Raw genomic sequence first — 20,942 nt, 5'->3', positions numbered from 1 at the left:
AATAAAAGACCTGCTCATAAGTCAGCTGTCAGATTTCCCATTGTTATTAGAGGTCCTGATCTTGTGCGACCCTACTACTAACAGCGGAATGGCCATACTCTTCACCTGGGAGCCCGCAGCTCTTGGTAAAGGCAAGAAGCACTTTCTTGGCTCCTTTTTTTAATTCAGCCCTTGAGGGATGACCGGGCTTGCTCAGTGCAGCCAGTATAACGCCACTTCACTCTGACCACCCCTTCATGGAGATGCACTGGGTCAAGCATCCTGCTCTTCTTCTTGCACCCAACCCAGCATGTGGGTTGCATCCCCATGGACTGAGAGGCATTTGGGGAAGAACAACTTGCACTCCCTCTTCTGTTTTCCTCAGCTGTATCAAAATCCAACCCCAAATGAAAAGGTGAAAATGCATCTGTAATAGAGACTATAGAGCAAAAAGTAGTAGTGCCACTTTTCTGTACACACCTCTGTTCATTGAACGTAAACCCTGAATTGCCACTGAATCAGACACATGGAATTAAAGCATTCAGATAGGAAAGCAAAGGGGGCAGAAAAAAAATCTGCATATATTATACTATAGTATTAGAAGCAGGAAAGTTAAGAAAAAGTATTATATAAAAAAAAAAAAACACAAACAAACAAAAACCCCAAACCCCAACCAAACAAAAGGTGTGCTCTCAGTTAATTCACTAAGTGCAAAAGCATATATAAGTAAGGTGTTGGTATGCCACCTAATAAACGTTTCCTGTTACTGCACACAGAAGTCCCATTTTCCAGCCTCACAAATCTGCTCCGGTCCCGAGTAGCTGTTTGGAGGGCTGCAGGGTAGGGACGGGGGGGTGTGAGGGGGCTGGGGTTTTGTTTGTTTCGTTGAGGTTTTTTGAAACAAAACACTAACCTTAACGCACACATTCACAGTTAATCGAATGTCGTGTGGGCTGTCAGAAAAAAAAGCTACCAGTAAATAAAAATGTAGCATTTTAGTAATACGTTACTAAACATGCATAGGTTGTAAAGTATCAGTTATTCACTACAGGCTACTTGCTTAGTGCTAGAGAGCCTTATTCCTTTTGCCATTCATTTTTGAGAAATGAATACATTTAGGCAAATCGGGAGAAATTACAAAGGGGAGGAGTTCACCTTCCTGGCTATGGCTTTCAGGTCTGTCCAGGACTACTTACTCCAGTATAAAACTGAGAGCAGAAATATGATCACATACTAAGAAGTCTAATCAATTCTGGTTTCAACACTGAGCCTATTTAAAATAGATAATGGAATTGCTGTTCCTTGTTCTGTTCTCTCTGCACATTCTCAAGACAGAAGCAGTAGGTAAGTCCTTGCCTGCTCTTTCTAACCCTGTGTACCAAGGTTACTTTTATTTATGATTTGTTTCTGAGTATCAGTCAGTACATACAGTACAGACTTTCTAATTCTTCTATAGGACAAATGGAGAATGTTTTATTTATTTCTCTGCCTTTTATTATTTGTGGTAAAATATCAGGTATAGACTTTTCTCATGAATGAATGTTGTTGGTTTGGTTTTTTTTTCCCCACCTTTAGAGATTCTAGTTGCCTTCCTCATCCAAGAGAAATCAATTGATCTCTACAGTTAATGATATATGTAAATTTAAAAAATCAAAACATGATTTCTTTATCTGGAAACTTCTTAATACTTCAAATAGCTTGTTTTACTTTTCTACTCATATTGCTTTGCCATTTATGATATGAGATGAAATTCTTATGGTTGCCTACTGAGAAAGAAAGAACAATATGTCTTTGCTGCATTAGCCCAGCAGATCCATCTATTTTTGCACTCTGTGCACTATGTACATAAGTACACTATGCACTTACGATGACTAGATTAAACAGCGATCTATAATTAGTATTGAAAAATGCAGAAGGTATTTTTATGCTTCTATTAGATCAGCAATGCTATAACATTGAACAAATCACCTTTCCTGTGTAAATATCAGCACACAGCCTCAAAATTAAACACTGCAGTTCTTAATAGTAATGCTAGGTCTATTGTTTGCACTGAAATAGACAGGACTGCATTAAGGAAGAAAAGAGATACAATATTATCAGAGGTATCAGAGGGAAGCTCTGCACCAAGAGCCTATTAAAGGGACACGGTTTTAAAGCAGATCAAGATTCAGGTGCCAGACTTAAAGTAACAGAGGTCTGAGGTGCTCAGAAAGTGCCTTAAGGAGCACAGCCTGAGCCCTGGGGAAATGGGGGTGTTTCCCACCTTTTATTTCTCTGTTCTTAATTAATTCTCCATATCCATGACTCAGTAGCTTGCTTGTTCCAGGTTCTTACCTGACAGTTCAAATACCTTCCCTCTTCTTTAGTCTGTATTTTGTAGGTATTCTGTCTCCGGAGGCTTCCACATGTGGTACAGGTAAAGAGAAACACAAAGAACCTTTGCTCTTCCAAAGTCTACAACTAGTGTTTGCCTGATATATTGATTACTGACTGATTAACACTTTGCTAAATTTACTGCTCTCTTAAGGGATTTATTACAGAATCTGGAAAGACTATTTAGAAACCCTTATGGGCTTTATTAGATTAGTGTTAATAATTAGCACTTTAGTGAACAGAAGTAAGAGAGGGAATGCATATAATTTTTTTGTTGCTTTTTTCCCCAACCATGATTATTTCCACTTTCTTCCCCAAATGTAGAGGAAAACTACACAGTCGTTAATGCACAAGAAACCTGCTCTCCCCCCTACCTTCTTTTCCAAACCTTTTCCTGAGGTAGAAGCTTCATAGGATACATTATGCTAAGTTAAAGGCTGAACATTTCAAGAAACCTCAATATTTGAGAATCAGCCTAAATTATTTTTTGTTATATTTGGAAGGTATCTTTTTTAAAAACCAAGGATTTAATTTCTATCTGACCACTTCTCAGAACTAGATTAAGTGATATCCCCTTATCAGCTCATTTCACATGCCTCTACCAGCGCTGTTTTTCTAATCTGGGCAGCCTCATGATTCACCATACTTAAACAGTCAATATGACTGATTGCTAATCTTTCAAATTGCTTTCAGCCTTGACCTGCCTTAATATTGTAACACCTCTCGTTTTAAAATTATTACGAATAGTCCTTACAGGGCTTTATAAAGAAGCAAGCTTCATTATCCCCATTCTACAAAAGGGAAACTGAGGCACATTGGTGCAGCCACCTGCCCAGAGATCAACCAGCCGCAGGAAGAGAAACCATCTAGCTTGAATCTCTGTCCAGCATCTCACCCACTGACTTGCGTGGATCTCAGTTAGCATATTCCATTAATAGCTGCGCTGATGCACCTCAAATGGCTTGCTTCATTCCTTTGAGAGATCAATGGCCCTCTGGTACTGCTATTAGACAGGCAGAAGAGAGGCAAAATGTCTGCAATGTTCCAACAGGAATATTCCAAACCTTTTGAGAGAGAGGTTTTAGTAATGGTAGATTCAGTCTATTGCCATCCAGAGAACAACAGTTGTGGAGGACCAAAATGTGCTCCCATCTAGAAGCTTTGTGGTGGGGTTACAGCAAGCTCCAAGTGTTACTGAAAAATAACTTTCTTTAAGAGGAAAGGAATGAACCCCAGCATGTTTTAGCCTTTTTCTTTATCACAGACCAGGACTCAGCCATGAGAAGACATTCTCCCACAGTCCGTGCTCTAGTGCTCCAAAAGATTGATGCATGATAGAACATGATTCCTATATTTCTACTTACATACTTTTAACTTTCACAAATATAAAATTTACTTAACCATGCTGGCACTGATGTTGTCAGCATTAATTCTCAGTCTGATGTTTCCTCAAGGCCCTTCAAATACAAAGTATACCTGATATCTCTATAAATAGCATAAAAAGAGATGCTTTAACTTCTTCCATTTCCAATTCTAATGGTATAGACTGCACACATACTTATATTTGTGTTTCAAATCCATTTTAGGGTTGGAAAAATTGGGTTGCTGGTGCACTTGCATACACTCTGGGATGAAAAGTTGCATTTTCAGTTGTTGAAGAAAGAAGACATAGAGCACATAGAAAAGGCAGTGAGACATAGCTGCTTTGGGCAGTAATCCATAGGTGCTTTAGGAAACATGGATTACCTGAATTTTCCTCTCTCCACCCACCTAATCCAATAAATGCATAAATATAACTGACAATCTATCACTGACATTATCTCAAAGTAGTTACCTTGAGTATCTCAGTGCAGACAGACTTTTGATGTCAAGTTATGATCTTTATGCAGGATACATTGCTTAGGGCTTCCTTCTCTTTCTTCCTTGTAATCACTCAAGCTGCCAAAATAGATTTAAAGGCTTATCTGAGTCTGCCTACCATCATCTATACGTATCAGTGTATGCCATCGTTGTCAGATTCACTGTATGCAAGAAGAGGCAAGAGCTCACATTTGTCAGGTGCTGACTGTGCACTGAGAGCAAGAGATACCCACGGATACTGCTTGAGCTCTCCCCTCTCTATATAGCTGGGTAAACTGCACAAGCAGGCTTCAGGCAGCAGAGAGTTTTCTAGCTTTATCATCTGTGCTGAACCAGTAGCAACACTTAGTACTTAATATCTTCGAAACGCTGAAATTTTTTTACTAATGAACTGTCCCATTAAATATGGATCCTGCAATTAAATTTTAGCAAATGAACTCTGTAAGAGGGACTGTTACGGTGAACAGAGGCTTAGCCATTCTCATATTCACTGTCATATTTGGCTTACAATTGGAGGGGGTTTATGGCTGAGAGAAGAGTGAACACAGACTGCTTGACCAGGATATCTAAGGATGCAAATCCTGTAATCTCAGAGTACACTTATTCCCTTCCACAGCTTGTGATAAAGGCACAAAGTGGTAAGGCATGGTAACAATTTCATTCTCACTCTTGCTTTGACACTAAAACTCAGCAAAAGACAGAAAAGTGCTTGCGGCAGAGCAGCAGTTGAGACAGTGGAGCCAGAAAGCAGCTCTTCAGTTAGCTGTAACAGCCTGTTTCATTTTGCGGGGCAGAGAACCAAGCCCAGCAGGCAAAGAAACAACACTGTGTGTCACTGGAAGACTTCTGAAAGGCAGCTACAAGACAGTATTAGAGTCATATACGGAATAAACTTCAAAATGTTTTTAACTTCTGACATTTCTATAGCCTGCCAGGTGTGGTATCCAGATACATCTGTGTTGCACAAATGGATAAATTTGTGTCAGCACAGGAATGCTTCGATTCTCTTCACGTTAGTCTATGTGTGAAGCTATTCAAGAATATGTACTGTGCAGTCACACCTTGCTGTCATCTACACTCCTCTGTAGGTCCTGACTTCCTCTTAAAGAATTACACATGTAAGCGTTATAAGATCACCTCTGCTGCCTCCATCACGTACGAATCCAACAACTGCCCCGCATCCCCGTGCATGACTTCTGAACTGCTGAAGAGTGATTGCATATAGCACGTAGTGATGAATGACTGATATCACAGATGAGGTGAATCCTGCTTTGTTTTCCCTGTGCTGCGCCTAAGGCAGCATACATCTATGTGATGCCTTGTTAGGCATCGCGGTTCTTGAGCAGACAGATTTTTAACTAGGATGATGCATCCAAGGGCATCACAGCTCCAAGTTCAAAAATCTTTGTTCACTAGCTTGCAGCCTGTTTCTGGTGACATGCAATGAGTGGGCAATTTTCCATGTACACAGTGAACCCAATCACGTTATTAATGCTCCATTTAAGGATCGGCCTGACTAGCGTGAGTACACTACATTGCCATCAATTTGTATTAACTCACTGTCTAGCTGACCTCATGCAGAACTGCAATGTGCTGCATCACCTCGTCCTTCTCCAGCATCCAAGCCAGGCTGCTTTCCTGCTGCTCTTCACTTCAGCGCTGGGGGAAGGAAAGGAGCGTGGTAGAAGCCATACATAGGAGCCACATGCAGGTGACAAGTGACATTACTTCAGCTTAAGAATTACTCTCCTTTCTCCTATAGCAAAAGGTATCAGCATAAGAATTGGAATATCCCTTCTCTGCTGCAAGTTGTGCACTGTGATACTTTTAAGAAAACTGGAGTTATGATTTCTCCTAGCCCTTACATTTTGCAGACTGGAAGCAGAAAAGCAGTTTCAGAGGCAGTCACTGCCGTGAAACACCTTTCTCTTAGCTGTCCAAATAACCAGCACAAATCTTTAGGTCTTCCAGACATGCTGCAAGGTCCAGTTCCTCAGCCAGGTGTCTGTCTCCATGCAAATAGGCTTTTTTCCCTGTTTGTGGCGTTACAGGAGATGCTTTGTTATGCTGCAGAATGATCTAATGATCTGTCATTAGATTTTTAGTCACATTTCTAGCCGTAGGATCAGTCTTCATAAACCCAGCACAAAAGACTACAAAAGGACAGCAAAGTCACAAAGTAATTTGTTTGAATTAAATTTTAAAAATACTAAAAAAAGGATTTCTGAATTTTATTTGACACTGCTTCTGTTGTAAACAAAGCAAAGCAAAATACCCCACAGAAGCAAATCACCTTAGCCCTGGATACTCATTTTCTGTTGAAGGCCAGCTTCCTTCTCTGATACAGCAAATTTACGAGGACACATGTATATGACAGAGGCTACAACAGTATCACAGGTCACAGCTAAAAACATTTTCCTCACTCTCTGACACAAAGGAAGTAGTTTGCAAGTGTTTATAGGGCATATCTAGAACCCGCCAGTCTCTTTGGATTTTTCCTTTAGTTTGTATGTGTTACAGACAAAGACCTCATTGAGCATGTGATTTATGTATACATGTGCAAATCATAAACACTGTGCTCAAATCAGATGTGGTTACTTGTAGTGCTTCACTACTACAATAAAACTTGTTTTCAAGGCTAACAACTCCCCATAATATCTTGGAATGTACATACATACAGATGTATATCATTATGAAAAATAAAGTTTCCAGGTAAAAGTGAATAGAAGAGAGATGAATGATCACAAACATTTGTTTTTACATCATTAGATATACACAAATCTAGAAGTAAACATTTGGAACAGATTTTTGCCTGTCAAAGTAGTTGATCAGGACATCCTGAGGATGTGTAATACCTAAGAATGTATAAATAGACTTAGGTATATAGGCTCAGTTTGTGTTCTGTAATCTCATTAATTAGAAAGACAGACTTAGATTCCACTTGCTTTTAAGTTGCTTTGTCTTTTGTACTAAAGATAATAAGTTTCACAAAGCAAGCTAAAAATAAAACAAGCCCAACACAAACCAAAGCTAAAAATATACCGCATGCAAAACTAGCTTTTGCCATTTTCCTAGAAAAGGACGGCCTTCACTCTGCTGCAAAGCTGGCCGTTACAAGAGATTTTAGGGATGGATTTGAAACCAATGGACAACAGAGCAGTAATGAGAACTATGACATTTAGGGCAGCCTGGGCTTTCTGAAAAGCAGCAGTGCGGTGGGAGCACTATCAATCATCAGCTGTGTGTCTCAGAAAACAACGAATTGTCAGCGAGGACATGGCTGAAAGAGGGTGACGAGATCTAAAGGGACAAACAAAGGAGTCAGTCAGTGAAAGAGAGAGAAGGGATTTTAACTATAAAGCAACAGAGGATATTCTTACTGTCTCAGTACTTCAGGCTGTTTGTGGCGTAAAGGTCATTCACACTTCCAGAGATTAAATATAGTTAATAAAAATAGCTAACTGTCAACATGTAAAATTAATAGATTTCCAACCACTTTATCCAGAAGGATAAAACCTGTTTTAGTAACTCTTTTGTGCGGATGGACAAATTAAAAGGGCACTTGTCAGCTAGCCTGAACACCACCTGTCTCACGGCACTGAGTCAGAGGAGATGCGGGCTTCCAAGCAGCAGCTCAGCAGCTCCAAGTAGGGCAGTAAGCAGGGAACAGGTAGAACAAAGTAGATTTAGGAACTTTTATGGAATTCAGGCAATCTGACCATGGTCCAAAGAGCTTAAGGGTCTTTTCCTAGATCACACAATAGCACGTTGGCAAACTGCTAACACCCCGGCTTCCAGCCAGAAGCACTGTCCTCCATCCAGCTGCGTAAGTGGACAGAAGAGGGAGTTCTCAACTGAAGGAATTTTTTACCTCAAGTTTCCAAGCTAGGCTTGATAGCTAAAACAATTGAAAACATTTACAATAAAATGAAAACAATATGTAATTGTATTGTTTTCCAGGTATTCTGGTGCCAAGAAACAGCTTTGGTCAGGAAACCAGTTGTAAATTTGACAAGGAAGAAACAGAGATAAGTAGGACTGCTTACTTGCCAAGAGAGACTCCCTAAATTTAACTGTCTTGAACTTTGTGAAGGAAGAGGAGGCCTTCAGCCCAGTTCAGCCCTACTCTAAATTAAAACCCAGTAAAGTCAAGGGGACATCTATGATACGGTGCATCGCCAATTAAATCAAGAATCCATAATACAATATAAGAGCCAGATATAGTTGATAATATAGCAATTCTAAGTCCAGGTGTATTTGTATACTGAATGTATATGCATACTGACTTATATTACTTCCAGTGATGAAAACAATGCAAACGTCTCTATTTAGTGCCAATTAGGCAAGGAGCTTTGGGAGAACCTGGCTAGTATCTAATACTATCCTGAGCAAAGTGTAGACGCTCATGGCTTAACTCATGTGTACCAGCAAGGTATGGGAGGAGGCTATGAAAGCCTCCAGGGCAGCTCATATCACAGCAATGGCTTCAGCACCTCAACTACAAAAACAGACAAAAAACCCCAAAACACCCAAAAACCCCATGTTCTGCTGCATTTTTCTAGGCTATAAAATAAGTAACAGGAAGAGAACGGGGGAGCTGAGATTTGATCGAAAGAGCAGTCAGGTGAGAGGACTGCAGGATGGCATCTGATATGTACTGAGTCCCTGTAAGAAAGGGGCTTCAGAGAAAGAGAGACGAAAGATTTTGAAGTGGAAATGGTGGAAAGGTGAAGGGCACGTTGTCAAGAGATGGGGACAAAGGATGGATGAAGCAAGAACAGGAATTACAGATTATGGAGGAACTATGTGAATGCTGTAAACACCAGGGAGGGAAAAGAATTGTTTAGGGTGGTTCAGTGATATTTCTAGGAGTGATGGGATGCAGATAAGCAAGTGGAAAATGTAAGCTATTAAACAGGAAACATTTCCTGACAGTGAAGGCTAATAGACTGTGGAAAAGTCTCCTAAGGGAAGTGGCAGGAGCCACTCAGACAATTAAAACTAGACTAGACAACATACCTTAGGGCATAATCGTGCCTAGGACCACAGACAACTGACTGGTTGTGACAAGTATCTTTCCTTCTTGCTTCAGAAATAAAGCCGTAAAGCCCAGGGGAAAAAAAAGACCATTGTAAATGCAAGGTCCCTATACGTAGGGAGAATCACACCTCACTCAAATAAAATCCACATGCAAATTTTCCTTGTAAGTGACAGAGGGTATGGCAGTTTTGTTCCTCTTGAGCAGTATCTACGCAAAATATCCTGTTCTCTAATATTACATTACTGCCAACCAAAAAAAAAAAATCTAATTCACAATAAACATTAATTCATTGTTTGCTCAGGCGTTCTGCAATGTTTAATTAGCTCATTGTTTAAGGTTTAACAGCTTTAAGGACCTTTTCCTTATGAATTGCTGAATGTATATCCTGTTCTACTTTACTGCTACCATCCAACTTTCCAAACCACTACTGTGATAAGTACTTGATAAAAAAACACTAATTCTTTGTTAGTTTGTAGACATTAGGAATTTTGCAGAAAGCTTGCAAAAATTAGACACTAATTATTTGGTGTACATTGCATTCAGCAGAAGAAGGGAAGAACACTCACGAGTGCTGGATGTTAGGCGGCAGTAGCCACCGGAGGGCTGGATTTTTTTTTTATTTTAATTTTTTTAAACTTTTTCTCCCCATCATCTTGATGTGCAGGCTGAAAGATTTTTAGTGTGCTCATGTGTCAGTCTACTAAAATGTGATTGAAACCCACAAGCCTGTTTGAGAGACCCTGCCAAACACCTATCAGCTCGTAACAAGCCAGTGGTTGCTTTGCTTGAGAAGAGCTGGACTCAGACTCAGCAATGAAAGGCTCCATAACCCAGTTCCCTTTCACTCCTCTGGTACAGACACTCTGTATCAGGACCACTGACAATACGATTTGGTGATATTTACCTTCCCTCAGTGTTTCCTGTGGTCATCTTTGATTTTCATGGTTCTGTGGTCATGGTCTAAAAGCTCCAGAACCTTGCACCCAATAAACAATGAACTTGCTGCATTTACTCCTAATTGTGAATCATATTGACTGTAAAATCTGATTTGCATTACAGTAATGCTTTGATGTCTAAACCATGATCAAACTCCCATTGTGCAAGGCACTATACAAACCCAGAATAGCAGACCTAGTTCCAAGAATTTACTGTAAACAGACCGGAATACCTCAACCGACCTCAGTCTCTCACCTGACAACTTTCCTCTCTGGTTTAACTCACATTGCAAAGATTTGGGCTCAAGCTCTTTGGAGGTAACTATCCTCTCATGCCGCACAGATGCTACCGTCTTTAAACATTTGTGTCCAGGGTATTCCCGCAGTGCAGCATTTTTTCTCCTGAAGGTTCATGCACACAAAACTTGCCAAGAAAGGCCACTCCCAATCACAGGGTGCTGCTGCAGCCATTATTAAAGCATATACTGACCACTGGGCTAGAGTAGTTGCCAAAAATATGTCTGCAGTCATTCATCCATGCCAACACTAACACATATGAAACACAAACAAGCATTGTGAAGATTGGCTTACCTGGTATTTGCTAGGCATTTATTGATCAAAATATCGATTAAGGCACTTGGTGACATTCTGTGCGTGGAACTTGTGGTTCTGCGGTTTCCCACTGGAGATGAGAAATCGCTCGGTGCTGCTGGAGGTCTGGCCACTGTCTTGTGTACACAGGCCTGAAAAAATGCAGCAATCAATTTTAGAAATGACAAGTCCTAAAGCTAGGGTTTGTGGAGGTTTAGAAGTGTGTCAAAATAAAACTTTGTTGAAACCAATTTTTTTTGTAATTACAAAATATTAGTGGAACAACAATGTGGAAATCACTACAGATCTTGCAATACAAATGTAGCAATGATGTTGTTTACTTTTCTTCTCAATATTACGAAACATTTGCTAAACTAGAAGGTGAGTCAGCATTATTTACAGTTTTCAGCATGAATTTAATTTTTGTGAGAGATTAACCAAAACAGTATAATTTTTTCAAGATTATATTAATTGCCACAAGCCCATCCAAGTCTCCCTCTTTTGTTATAGCTAGCCACATGTTGTATCGAGGTTCTGTTTATAACTTATTCCAAACACTTAACGGATGGATGTTATTGCTGTACTACTGGTAAGAAGATAAAGGTGTTAAAAGCAGTTATGAGCCTTCCAGCAGACGTGTTATAAAGGACCACAAATTGTGGTAATTAGCAGTCTAATGACAGGACTCGTCCATAATAATCTGTAAAAATTGATTAGCCATTTATTAAAATGTCTATAATTTACTAATCATAGGCAAACAGAAATGATAGTATTAATCATGATTATAAGAGGTTTTGAATTGTTATTGATTAAAGTTAAATAGCCAAAGACAACTATTCCTGTTAATGTCCATTTAAACTTTATAACTGTCATAAACAGCCATTGAAGCATGCTGCGATAAACAAAATAGTGCATACTTTCCTGACTAGATCAACATATACTTAAATTAAATCAGCTCTCTTCCTCTGAATTTCACATTTTTTCTGACAATGAAAAAGCAAGATTAAGACATTCTATTGAAAAATTTTGCAACTGTCTGTATAGCGTCACGGCTGAGTTAGAATAAAGATTCTTTATGTCTTTTGGGAAATGAGATCCTTCATTTCTTAAAATTCCTTATTGCACCAAGTAATCTTTAAAATAGTTCCTGGAACGGAGTGAGATAAGGCATCTTGCATAAGTGAATTTACAAGTATATGAAAGGACAGCAAGTACAGAACTGATAAAAGGAAATTTATTCTAACACTACGTATGCTCAGATATGGAACTTCTGCCTCAAGAAGTTGCTGAAGCCAAAGTTTCAAAACCAAATTATTTAGAACTGCAACCCATCCAGAGTTTTACTATTTCATGCTAGCATAATTTTGGGAAGGAATGTTAACAGGTGTAAACTGATTCATTCAAGACCAGGAGGAGATCTAGAGAGAGACAGAGCTGCCTACTGCAGGGTTTTTATGCTCTCTTCTGAATTATTTCATATTAGAACCCAGCGAGACTCGCTGGATGGTTGCTCCACACTTTACAGCCAAAACACTCACCTCTTACCAGCCTCTATTGTTTACGTATTTAAGAACTGAAACATCATACTCTAATAAAATCAGGCAGAAAAAACCAAGAAGTTGTCAAAACTGTGTGCCCGGTTATCGCTCTTTGAGGATCGTAAGTTGTGAATCCATTTCATGTCTGCTTTTTGAGGGGACAATTTGTACAGCTTTTCATTAATATAATTTTCAATATCTGTGGGTTTTTTTTTTTTGTTTTTTTTAGTTGGAGGCCATTGGTGCTATCAGTCGCAGAAGTATGAACAGCCACACTGTGAAGGTACTGCTAAACGATTTATTTTTCCAATCACATTAGTGTTTGGATTCTTCTGTTTTGCAAAGGGCCTCTTTATAGAAATAATGCAAAAATTCACACAACCCAGCATTTAATGCTGCATGATCATGATGTTATATGCAAACAGAAGTGCTAACTGGATACCTAAATAAGGGTATTTTGAAGGTACCAGTGTTTGTTCTAACTCTTCATTTTGTTTCAACCAAGGATAATGCTAGAAATATAAAAATAACTCTAAATGTGCTCCAGAGGTAATCATCCCAGCAAGCTGGGTATACACAGCTATTTCAATTCTTAAGGACAGTTATGAAAAATCCTAATGATGTTCTACCTACAACTGCACCTTTTGTTTTACCAGCAGTATCTACCTAGGCTGCCCGCTCCCTTGCTCATCCCCGTGTCCTGCCCAGCCCTCCCTGGAACTGACCCTGCTGGGAACAGCATTTCACACCCAGCACCACCACCACCACTTTCTTTTGGGTTTTTTTTGTTATAGTTTCCAAGTTTTCATAGTTTCTATAGTTCAGCCAACCTCAGTGCTAGTTCACTTTCTATTTTACAGCCATTTACATGTGCATATTATCCTATTAAGCTTAACAGAACATTCTTGGCCCATTAATATTTTTAAAACTACAAAAAATGATATGCTAAGAAAGTTCCTGTATTAAATTCCAACACCCAAAGACCTTTTCTTCAAAGATGTCTCCAATTTCCCAAGGAAGAATCTATTGACTGTTTGGTGGTTTGGCTTTATCAAGGATTTGCAGTCTACAGAAAAAAAAATATTTTCTTCATCCTTAAATAGGTCCTCGACAATGGCATCTAATAGATGTCACCTGCAAAGGAAACAAACAGTCACCTATCAATATTGTCACTAAAGATGTCGTTTATGACAAGAACCTTAAGCCACTGAATTTTGAAGGATATGATGTGAAGGGATCTTCAAAATGGAAGATAGAAAATAATGGACATACAGGCAAGTGCTGTCAAATTATTACTGTTGTTATGGGATTCACTTGTGCCTTCACTTGGAACCATCCATTCGCTTCTTCCATGTCCTAGGCAAGGTGTTGGATATCACTACTGCTACTTAAAAGCAAGCAAGCGAAAATAAGACAGCACCCCTATATTTCAGAAGTGAAACTGTCTGAACCAAGGTCTTCTGGGAACTTTGTGGGAATTATCTGGTTTTTGGATCCTGGACATGGTCCTTGAGTATCTCAGCAGAAATTGGTTCTGTGCATATGCAGAAACAGAACTCGAGATGTCTGGGGAACCTCTACGACTAGGAGGCAGGGGAGTATAAGGGTTTAAGACAACAGTTTTCACAGAGGTGTATCACTTCTGCTGAATGCTTCTATACCCTTCGTTTCTGGGCTTGCCCTTTTTCACTCTTGCTTCTGCACAAAGAAGAATTCTGCTGCAGAAGAACAGAATCTGGGAAAGTCATTCAACCACCGTGTGTGCAGTGTGTGTCTTACCAGTTCTTTAAATAATGAGCCGAAATCTCAGCTTTCAACCTGTTTTCTCTGCGCACAGAAGTAATCTAATGTGAGCTTGTTGACCAGCTACTTACTGATCCAGTAAACAGTGAATAGTAATTTAGCACTGTTTCACTTCCTCCACTTTTCTTCACTAAAAGCAATACTAATGATGATGGTTCAACAATATTATGCTAAACTAACTTCAAAAATAAATCTGTTGTCTTTTTTTTTAGAATTATCTATAGGTGTTCTTAAAATCTTAGATGGATTGTTTTAACCGCCAAATCCCTAAAACGGAAAGTGGAACGTGGCAAATAATATTTTCCTAACTTAAAATGGAATGGTAGGAAGGTAAACAGCTGGGTCAATTTTCACAGCCAGAGATTCTAGTTTAAAATATCAGTATTTTGACAGACCATAAGAAAAAGACATCTTTTGACTTTTCACTAGTATATGGGTTAATGACTTTCTCATTATGCAGTGATGTTCTAGAATCTCCATATTACAGCCACTATGCATAGAAATATCTTTTACATAAAAATTAATATTCATAAGGATTGGTCAGAATTTTTGTCTTTTCCAGACATGCAAAAGGATTAGGTTTTAATCTGGGCTTTTAAAATTTCTTCCTTCAGAAGGCAACCAATTCCTGTGCTACAACAAGTATAACACTGGAACTGTTATTGCTTAAATTACAGCTGCAATTAGAAGCTCTGCGTGAGATTAGACTACCATTATGTTCGATGATGTGCAGATAGCAAAGGTCAGGGTCTCAAAGGTCCTACAATCTAAATAAACAAAGATATGTTACTCATCCATTTACAGATAAAAAAAGTAAAGTAACTAAGTGACTCACACAAGCTTCCAGTTCATTTGAAATTCAGAACAGAAATTAAATCTCTGGGGCTTCAATCCAGGTCAAAACAATCTTTCCTATGGAAAGAAAAGTACTGTGCTTAATGCAGAGATCTTAATAAGTAAATTTTAAAAATATATCCCAAATGGCTCAAGCACAGGAACTGATGGTGATTTATAGCTAGAAAAATATCTCCTAAGAAAATTTTGTTTTGCTGTTAACAACAAATCAAGCATCACATTAAATAGATATAATGACTTAGATGCTTAGGCTTAAGTTGCAACACTACTCTAAATTAAAACAGAATATCTTTAAACCCTGCCAAAACCAAATGTTACAGTGCAGACAACAGGAGATAAAAACTATGCTTAAAAACCAAATAACCTGTGATCAAATTTACTTTTAAGAATACTTTGATAGAAGGTGTTCTCCTAGACAAAAAACGAAGGAATATAAGGTCTTCTGAAAGGTATAAGTAGCTCTGACTCCCGGGGTTATAATGGCAGTGAACAAATCCCTACAAATCCCCTCGGTGCAATCAAGGAAAGACAGACTATTACCCTGTTCTCTTCCAAACGCAATTAACCCGATGGTACTCCAAAGGATATCTCAATGGATGCCATAAAAGTCCATAAAACCCTTGCCCCAGAACAATCCAAAGCAGTGCTCTGTCCTTTTCTTCCATTTTACGAAGGGAAACAAGTATCATCACATTTATTTTATTTATTATTACTTATTCAACTGAAGTAAGGGTAGCTCTGCTCTCTAGCAAGTGAGTATCTGCACAAGTCATTAAAGTTCACAGAGCAAATCCTAGGTAGAAATGGGAACAGAAGCTCCAAGTGCTGTGCCATAGAGGGATGCCCAAATGCTGTTGCATATTACTGGGAAGTGGGCTATCGTATTTCGCCCTTTCATCTCAAATTAATCTCAGCTAGCATTTTCTAACAGTTCAGTTTCTGCAGAGTTGAACTTCTGGAACACTCAGTATGAAAAACCAAGCCAGAACTTTGGGATAAATTTGAATCTCAAGAACATGCATCTCTACTCACAAATACTATTAATGAATGAGCTGATTATTTTTTTTTTTAAACTGCTTCTTTGTTTTCCTCAGTTAAAGTAACATTAAGCACATCCCCTAAAATTGGAGGTGGAGGTCTGGGAAGAAAATACAAGGTGATAGAATTTCATTTGCACTGGGGAGTCCAAGGTGTGCAGCAATACCTTCCCGGGTCAGAGCACAGCATAGATGGAGAGAAACAAGCCATGGAGGTAGGTGAGGCTGTCTGTACACATGGATTGGTGGAAGGAAACCAGCCCCCTTTCAAACCATGACATAAAAATCTGCCTGTTCCACTGCACAGGCTGAAAATTGAGGGCTGCAGCAGTCCACAAAGCACTTTACCTTCTGGAGAGATGTATGAAATGATACCATTGTTGATGAATGAAGTTTCAAATTATAGTCCACTTATTGCACAGTTCCTGCCTCAGGTCAAGGGCCTTGAGCTGTCTGTCCCCAGCCTGGGAGCAGCGCAGCAGCTCTGGCCCCACTGCAGTGCAGGTGCAGAGAGGCAGCCAGGCTGCACTTACAACAACGAGCTGTGGAGGAAAATGAACAAATAATTGGCCTTACTGTTGTGTTACAGCTTCATATTGTCCACATAAGAGAAGACGTTTCGGATATAACAGAAGCAAAGAAACATACAGATGGTGTGGCTGTGTTAGCATTCTTTATAAAGGTAAGTAGCCAAATTTTTAATTCCTCATCTCAAATCTACCAGCAATTTGGCTGAGTGATCAATAGCGGTAATGTTACAGTAGTCCAAGACCTAATCCACCCTATCTTCAGCAGGCATTCAGTGACAGCACTCAGTTCCTTTACCCTTTTTTATATTCTGCTTGCTGGTACCTTTTAGCCTTGTGGTTCTTTTCTAGTTTATTCACAATTAATTTAAAGCAACCAGTTGTTGAGAAATGTATGATTTGGAATAAAAATATTTCCCTTTCAGATTGAAGAAGAAAATAAAAACTATACAACTCTAATAAAAGAATTAGAGAATATTAAATACAAAGGTAAGACACTTGTGTTGGTCAAAACGCAACGTATATTTATTTCAAGCACATATACTACCAAGTAGTTCATGGTCCAATCCTGTTCTAATTCCACATGGTTTGTCTAGGGCAAACAGCACAGATGGAGCCTTTGCCACTGAGTTCTCTACTCCCACCCAAGGAAAACCTTGAAAGGTACTATCGGTATGAGGGCTCCCTCACCACTCCCGACTGCCATGAGGGTGTCATCTGGACGGTATTTGAGAAGCCAGTTGAACTCAGTATTTCTCAGGTAAGTCGCAGAGGGATAGCCTGGAAGCTCTGCTTACGGTTATTTTGCCCCTTCGGCTGCCTGCTCACTCACACAATTTAACACAGACTCGTTAGCTGCTCCACTGCTTTGTTCCTATGACACACACGCACACTTGCTTGGCATTAGCCTAAACAGAGTCCCTAGTGCCAGTTTTTTGACCCTATTAAATAATCTCTCAAAAAATGGCAGGAAAGGGGAAGGAAGGGGAAATGACGGTGTGAAAAGAAAGCCAAAAACCCACAGGTAAACACCTAGGTCAGCACTTCGTCAGCAGCACTTCCACTGTAGTCATCTGCTCACCCCCAAATTTCACTGCTTTTCTCCTATTGTCATAAGTATTAGGATACCAGAACAGAATACTTCAAAATCCAAACTTTGAGTCTGTCGGCATCAGCTTTAAGCAACCCATTTCTGTCCTACAGAGAGGAACGGGAGACTGAATCATGACTGCCTCTGAAATGCAGATTGCTCAGCTGACAGCGTACATGATTAAAAAATTCAGATGTTCCGGAGCGGACTCTCAGCAATATTACCAGCCTGGCTGAGAGCCAGCATCTGTATTTTAGTTCCTTACCTGCAGTGTACCCATAATCAGTTCAGTCACAGGGCAATGCTCAGCCACACACAAGTCAGCATAGCCCAGTACACAAGCATGAGCATCTGCTCGCTCTGGGACAGCTTCTTGCTGAAGCAGTTAGAAATTTGAAGTGAAGAAAGAAATCCTAGTCCTCTTACTTTGTGTCACTGTGACGTGATGGACAAGGACAGGACTGTGTGCGTCAAGAGGACTGGTGTAACCAGGTCCTTGAGCTGGACAAAACATTTGGCTCACAGAGAAAGGAAGTCCTCATGATTTCCAAGGCTAAAAGAAGTCATCTGTTGGTGACCTCTGGCAGTAGCCTCCATCACATCGTTTCCTGCAAAGTTTAATGCATCCATACAGTTCAAAACAATGGCACAGAGTAAGGCACTGCAGATTTAGAATATCACAATTTCCAGTGTTCCATGGAAAAATAATTTAATGATCTACTTTCTTATCAACGTCTGCAGATTTCTCAGTTCTCAACAGTTTACTTTGATGGGAAGAACTCAACAAACATGGTTGAAAATTTCCGGCCTGTTCAGCTTCTGAACGAACGAAAGGTGTACCGGTCCAGTGCCACCAGCATCCTCCTGCCTTCTGCTAAGGTTTTAATGTTGGTCCTGATCCCTACGTACATCCTGAATTCTCTTTTCCAATGAACACTTCTCACCTCATTTGAGGTTCTGGGCTTTTTGGAGGTTTTTGTTGTTGTTGTTCTTGTTGCTGCTGTTCGTTTTTTGTATCAAGTATTCTCTCTAACTACCAACTCATGAATCATATCTGAATACAGAATTTAACCTTCTCCTCCTCCAGACGCTAACCAACGACTTCTGTTGCTGCTCTTATTTAAAATGAAACCCATTGCACTAAATCACAAGAATTTGAAGGAACTGTGAGGTAAAACTATGAAGATTCAAATTTAAAAAAACACTTAAAGAAAACAGGATTAATTATCTGCGAGCCTGTAGTTTTAACACAACACTGGAAGGACACTTTACAAGCTATATAGAGGACCTTTGAGAGGAATCTGTTCTTAAGTGCCTATGAAGGGTTTTGTTTGGAGTATGTTTACATTCAACACTGCAAATCAGGAAGACAGTAACGCGTGGACAAATTCTTACCATCCCTACATTGTTCTACACGAAGGTACAATACAGAGCAAATGAAAAATGCTCACACAATTGAGCAACATCTGGGTCATCCGATCTAGTGAAGGATATGTGACAAATTTCATCTCTACTGACACAATTTTCCCCCCTTCTTCCTTCAGAATATCTGAAGTTAATTTTTAGATAAGGATACTGGATTCTTTTAATCTAATCTACTGATTCTGGATTTCAGGTTTCTCTATTAAGCCTATTTATTCAGCCTAGTACGGCATCCTGCTCCGGGATGCCCATGGCCAATATGATATGCTAGAAAGAAAAAGGGAAGCTCAACCACATATACCAGTTGCACATGTGTGGAAATGCCCTCACTTTGGAGGGCTGCGTTTGAAGCACGAGACTTCGCATAATAAAATGGGACAGCTCAAGAAATGGCCCTTTCCAGTATCACATCTTAGAAGGTTTTAAATTTCAGTGTGAACATTTCAGTGTGAACATTTCTATATGATTTTTCTTTCTTTTTTTTTTTTTTTTTGTATAATAACATACGTGCAAAATACTCACATATGGTTAAGATTCATAGTTTTTCCAAGACGACTGTGATTTGAACTGATTTCTTCAGATTACTTACAGAAAAGCTCAATTACTTACAGAAAAGCTCAATATATTGGGAAATGGGATTTCCTTATATTAGTCCAGTTCTCTCTCTGAAGACAGACATAACTGTTTTCTTTGGCTATTGCCATATAACATGTTACAGCTTCTTTTAGAATTTTAGATTTTGGCCACACCAAAATAGAATTTCATATTAGCAGACTTATATTTTTTTCTTTAGGGCAATGTTTGCAGAGATGACTTTATGCTACAGCTATACAGCCATTTTCAGAAAAATCATGGCAGTGAGACTAACTGCAGCTCACCAAAGGAGAAAAAGCAGGGTGAAAAATTATTTTCATATTTAACAATCAATAATATAAGCTTAAAAAAGCCACACGGGAAAGCAAATTCACCTTTTTAAGTTTAGAGGAATGATTAAGACTTTAACTGTATTTTTAGCTAACTGAAAAACTTTTGAGAAGCAAGCATAAATGAAGGATTAAAGTTGAACAGAAACCTATATTTTCATTGCCTTGAGTTTTTATTTCTTTTGTCCTTGGTGAAGGGGAATCCACACAACACTCCTTCAGAAAAGGAATGTGACTTTTTTCCCCTATTTTCTTCACAACATTTAGGGTTGGGTTTGCATTTGGGGTCGGGGTGGGGAAGAGGGAGGGATTTGCAATACATTGGGATGTTTCTGAAGTCAACAGGCTTCTGGAGATCTTACTTCACATGGGTCATCTGAGTATTGTCCGCACATAGAAAAACTGCTTTGAGTACGGCACCTTGCTCAGCAGAGCTGGTGCACACAGCCAGCCCATCAGGTAGAGGACAGGCTTCTTACAATGAAGAAAAGAGCACCATGGATTTACCCAGTATAACTTCACCTCGGCTAGTTAGTTAAGCAGGACAAACAGTTGCCTACTTACCCATCTGTTGAACATCTCTGCGTTAGCTATGTCCATTACATCCCTCAACATCCCACAAGTAGAGAATGCATCAAGAAATTAAGAAGAGGAAAGATGCTTTGTTTCCAGGCTGTTTTACAAGATGTAATGAATGGAAGTATTCTGAAAGGCTCACATTTTATTTCTCTTTCAAGATTTACGAGCAACATGGTAAAGAGCACAATCACATACAACAGTCCCGTAGGCCCGGGAGCTCCTGTTTTAAAGGCCAACAATGTGAATACTCCTCAGGCTGCCTCCACTGAGAATAATGTCTTTTGCACTAAACAAGCCCCCTGCATCTGCTGGGACTATGTGTAAGAGCCCACCACCCCTCTCCGTTCAGATCATTTACTAAATTCATGAAGTGATTCGCATTTCATAGG

General features: G+C 39.4%; 1 protein-coding gene and 1 long non-coding RNA gene across 3 annotated transcripts; one reads left to right on the top strand and one right to left on the bottom strand.

The window, feature by feature from the left end:
* The first annotated feature begins 1,196 nt into the window (after positions 1 to 1,196).
* Positions 1,197 to 20,087, top strand: CA4 (carbonic anhydrase 4). Of its 2 annotated transcripts, none has more exons than XM_087752252.1 (8): positions 1,197 to 1,323; positions 12,547 to 12,600; positions 13,421 to 13,591; positions 16,070 to 16,227; positions 16,602 to 16,694; positions 16,965 to 17,028; positions 17,136 to 17,299; positions 18,371 to 20,087. In XM_087752252.1, exons 1-8 carry the CDS (start codon positions 1,266 to 1,268, stop codon positions 18,560 to 18,562), a joined length of 954 nt encoding a protein of 317 aa, XP_087608378.1. In that variant the 5' UTR covers positions 1,197 to 1,265; the 3' UTR covers positions 18,563 to 20,087. The 2 variants fall into 2 exon arrangements, with proteins under 2 accessions (XP_087608378.1, XP_087608379.1); XM_087752253.1 differs by lacking the exon at positions 18,371 to 20,087 and adding an exon at positions 17,743 to 17,898.
* On the bottom strand, positions 9,278 to 16,537 carry LOC148056319 (uncharacterized). The gene is made up of 5 exons (XR_015703569.1): positions 16,361 to 16,537; positions 14,956 to 15,032; positions 13,302 to 13,451; positions 10,780 to 10,931; positions 9,278 to 9,298 (listed from the first exon to the last, which is right to left on the bottom strand). It is a non-coding gene; the product is annotated as an uncharacterized LOC148056319 (long non-coding RNA).
* Positions 20,088 to 20,942: the final 855 nt, after the last annotated feature.

This window comes from Nipponia nippon, unplaced genomic scaffold (assembly GCF_047370975.1).
Source record: "Nipponia nippon isolate SJK-2023a ecotype South Korea unplaced genomic scaffold, ASM4737097v1 scaffold_15, whole genome shotgun sequence".
In the NCBI taxonomy this organism is placed as follows: domain Eukaryota; kingdom Metazoa; phylum Chordata; class Aves; order Pelecaniformes; family Threskiornithidae; genus Nipponia; species Nipponia nippon.
This window is presented reverse-complemented; position numbering and strand designations above follow the sequence as displayed.

Excerpts from the sequence above, each read along its gene's own strand:
- CA4 (XM_087752252.1), top strand. The coding sequence starts at position 1,266 with ATGGAATTGCTGTTCCTTGTTCTGTTCTCTCTGCACATTCTCAAGACA. Across the intron at positions 1,324-12,546 it reads TCTCAAGACAGAAGCAGTAG|TTGGAGGCCATTGGTGCTAT; the intron begins GTAAGTCCTTGC and ends TGTTTTTTTTAG. Across the intron at positions 17,029-17,135 it reads AGAGAATATTAAATACAAAG|GGCAAACAGCACAGATGGAG; the intron begins GTAAGACACTTG and ends TGGTTTGTCTAG.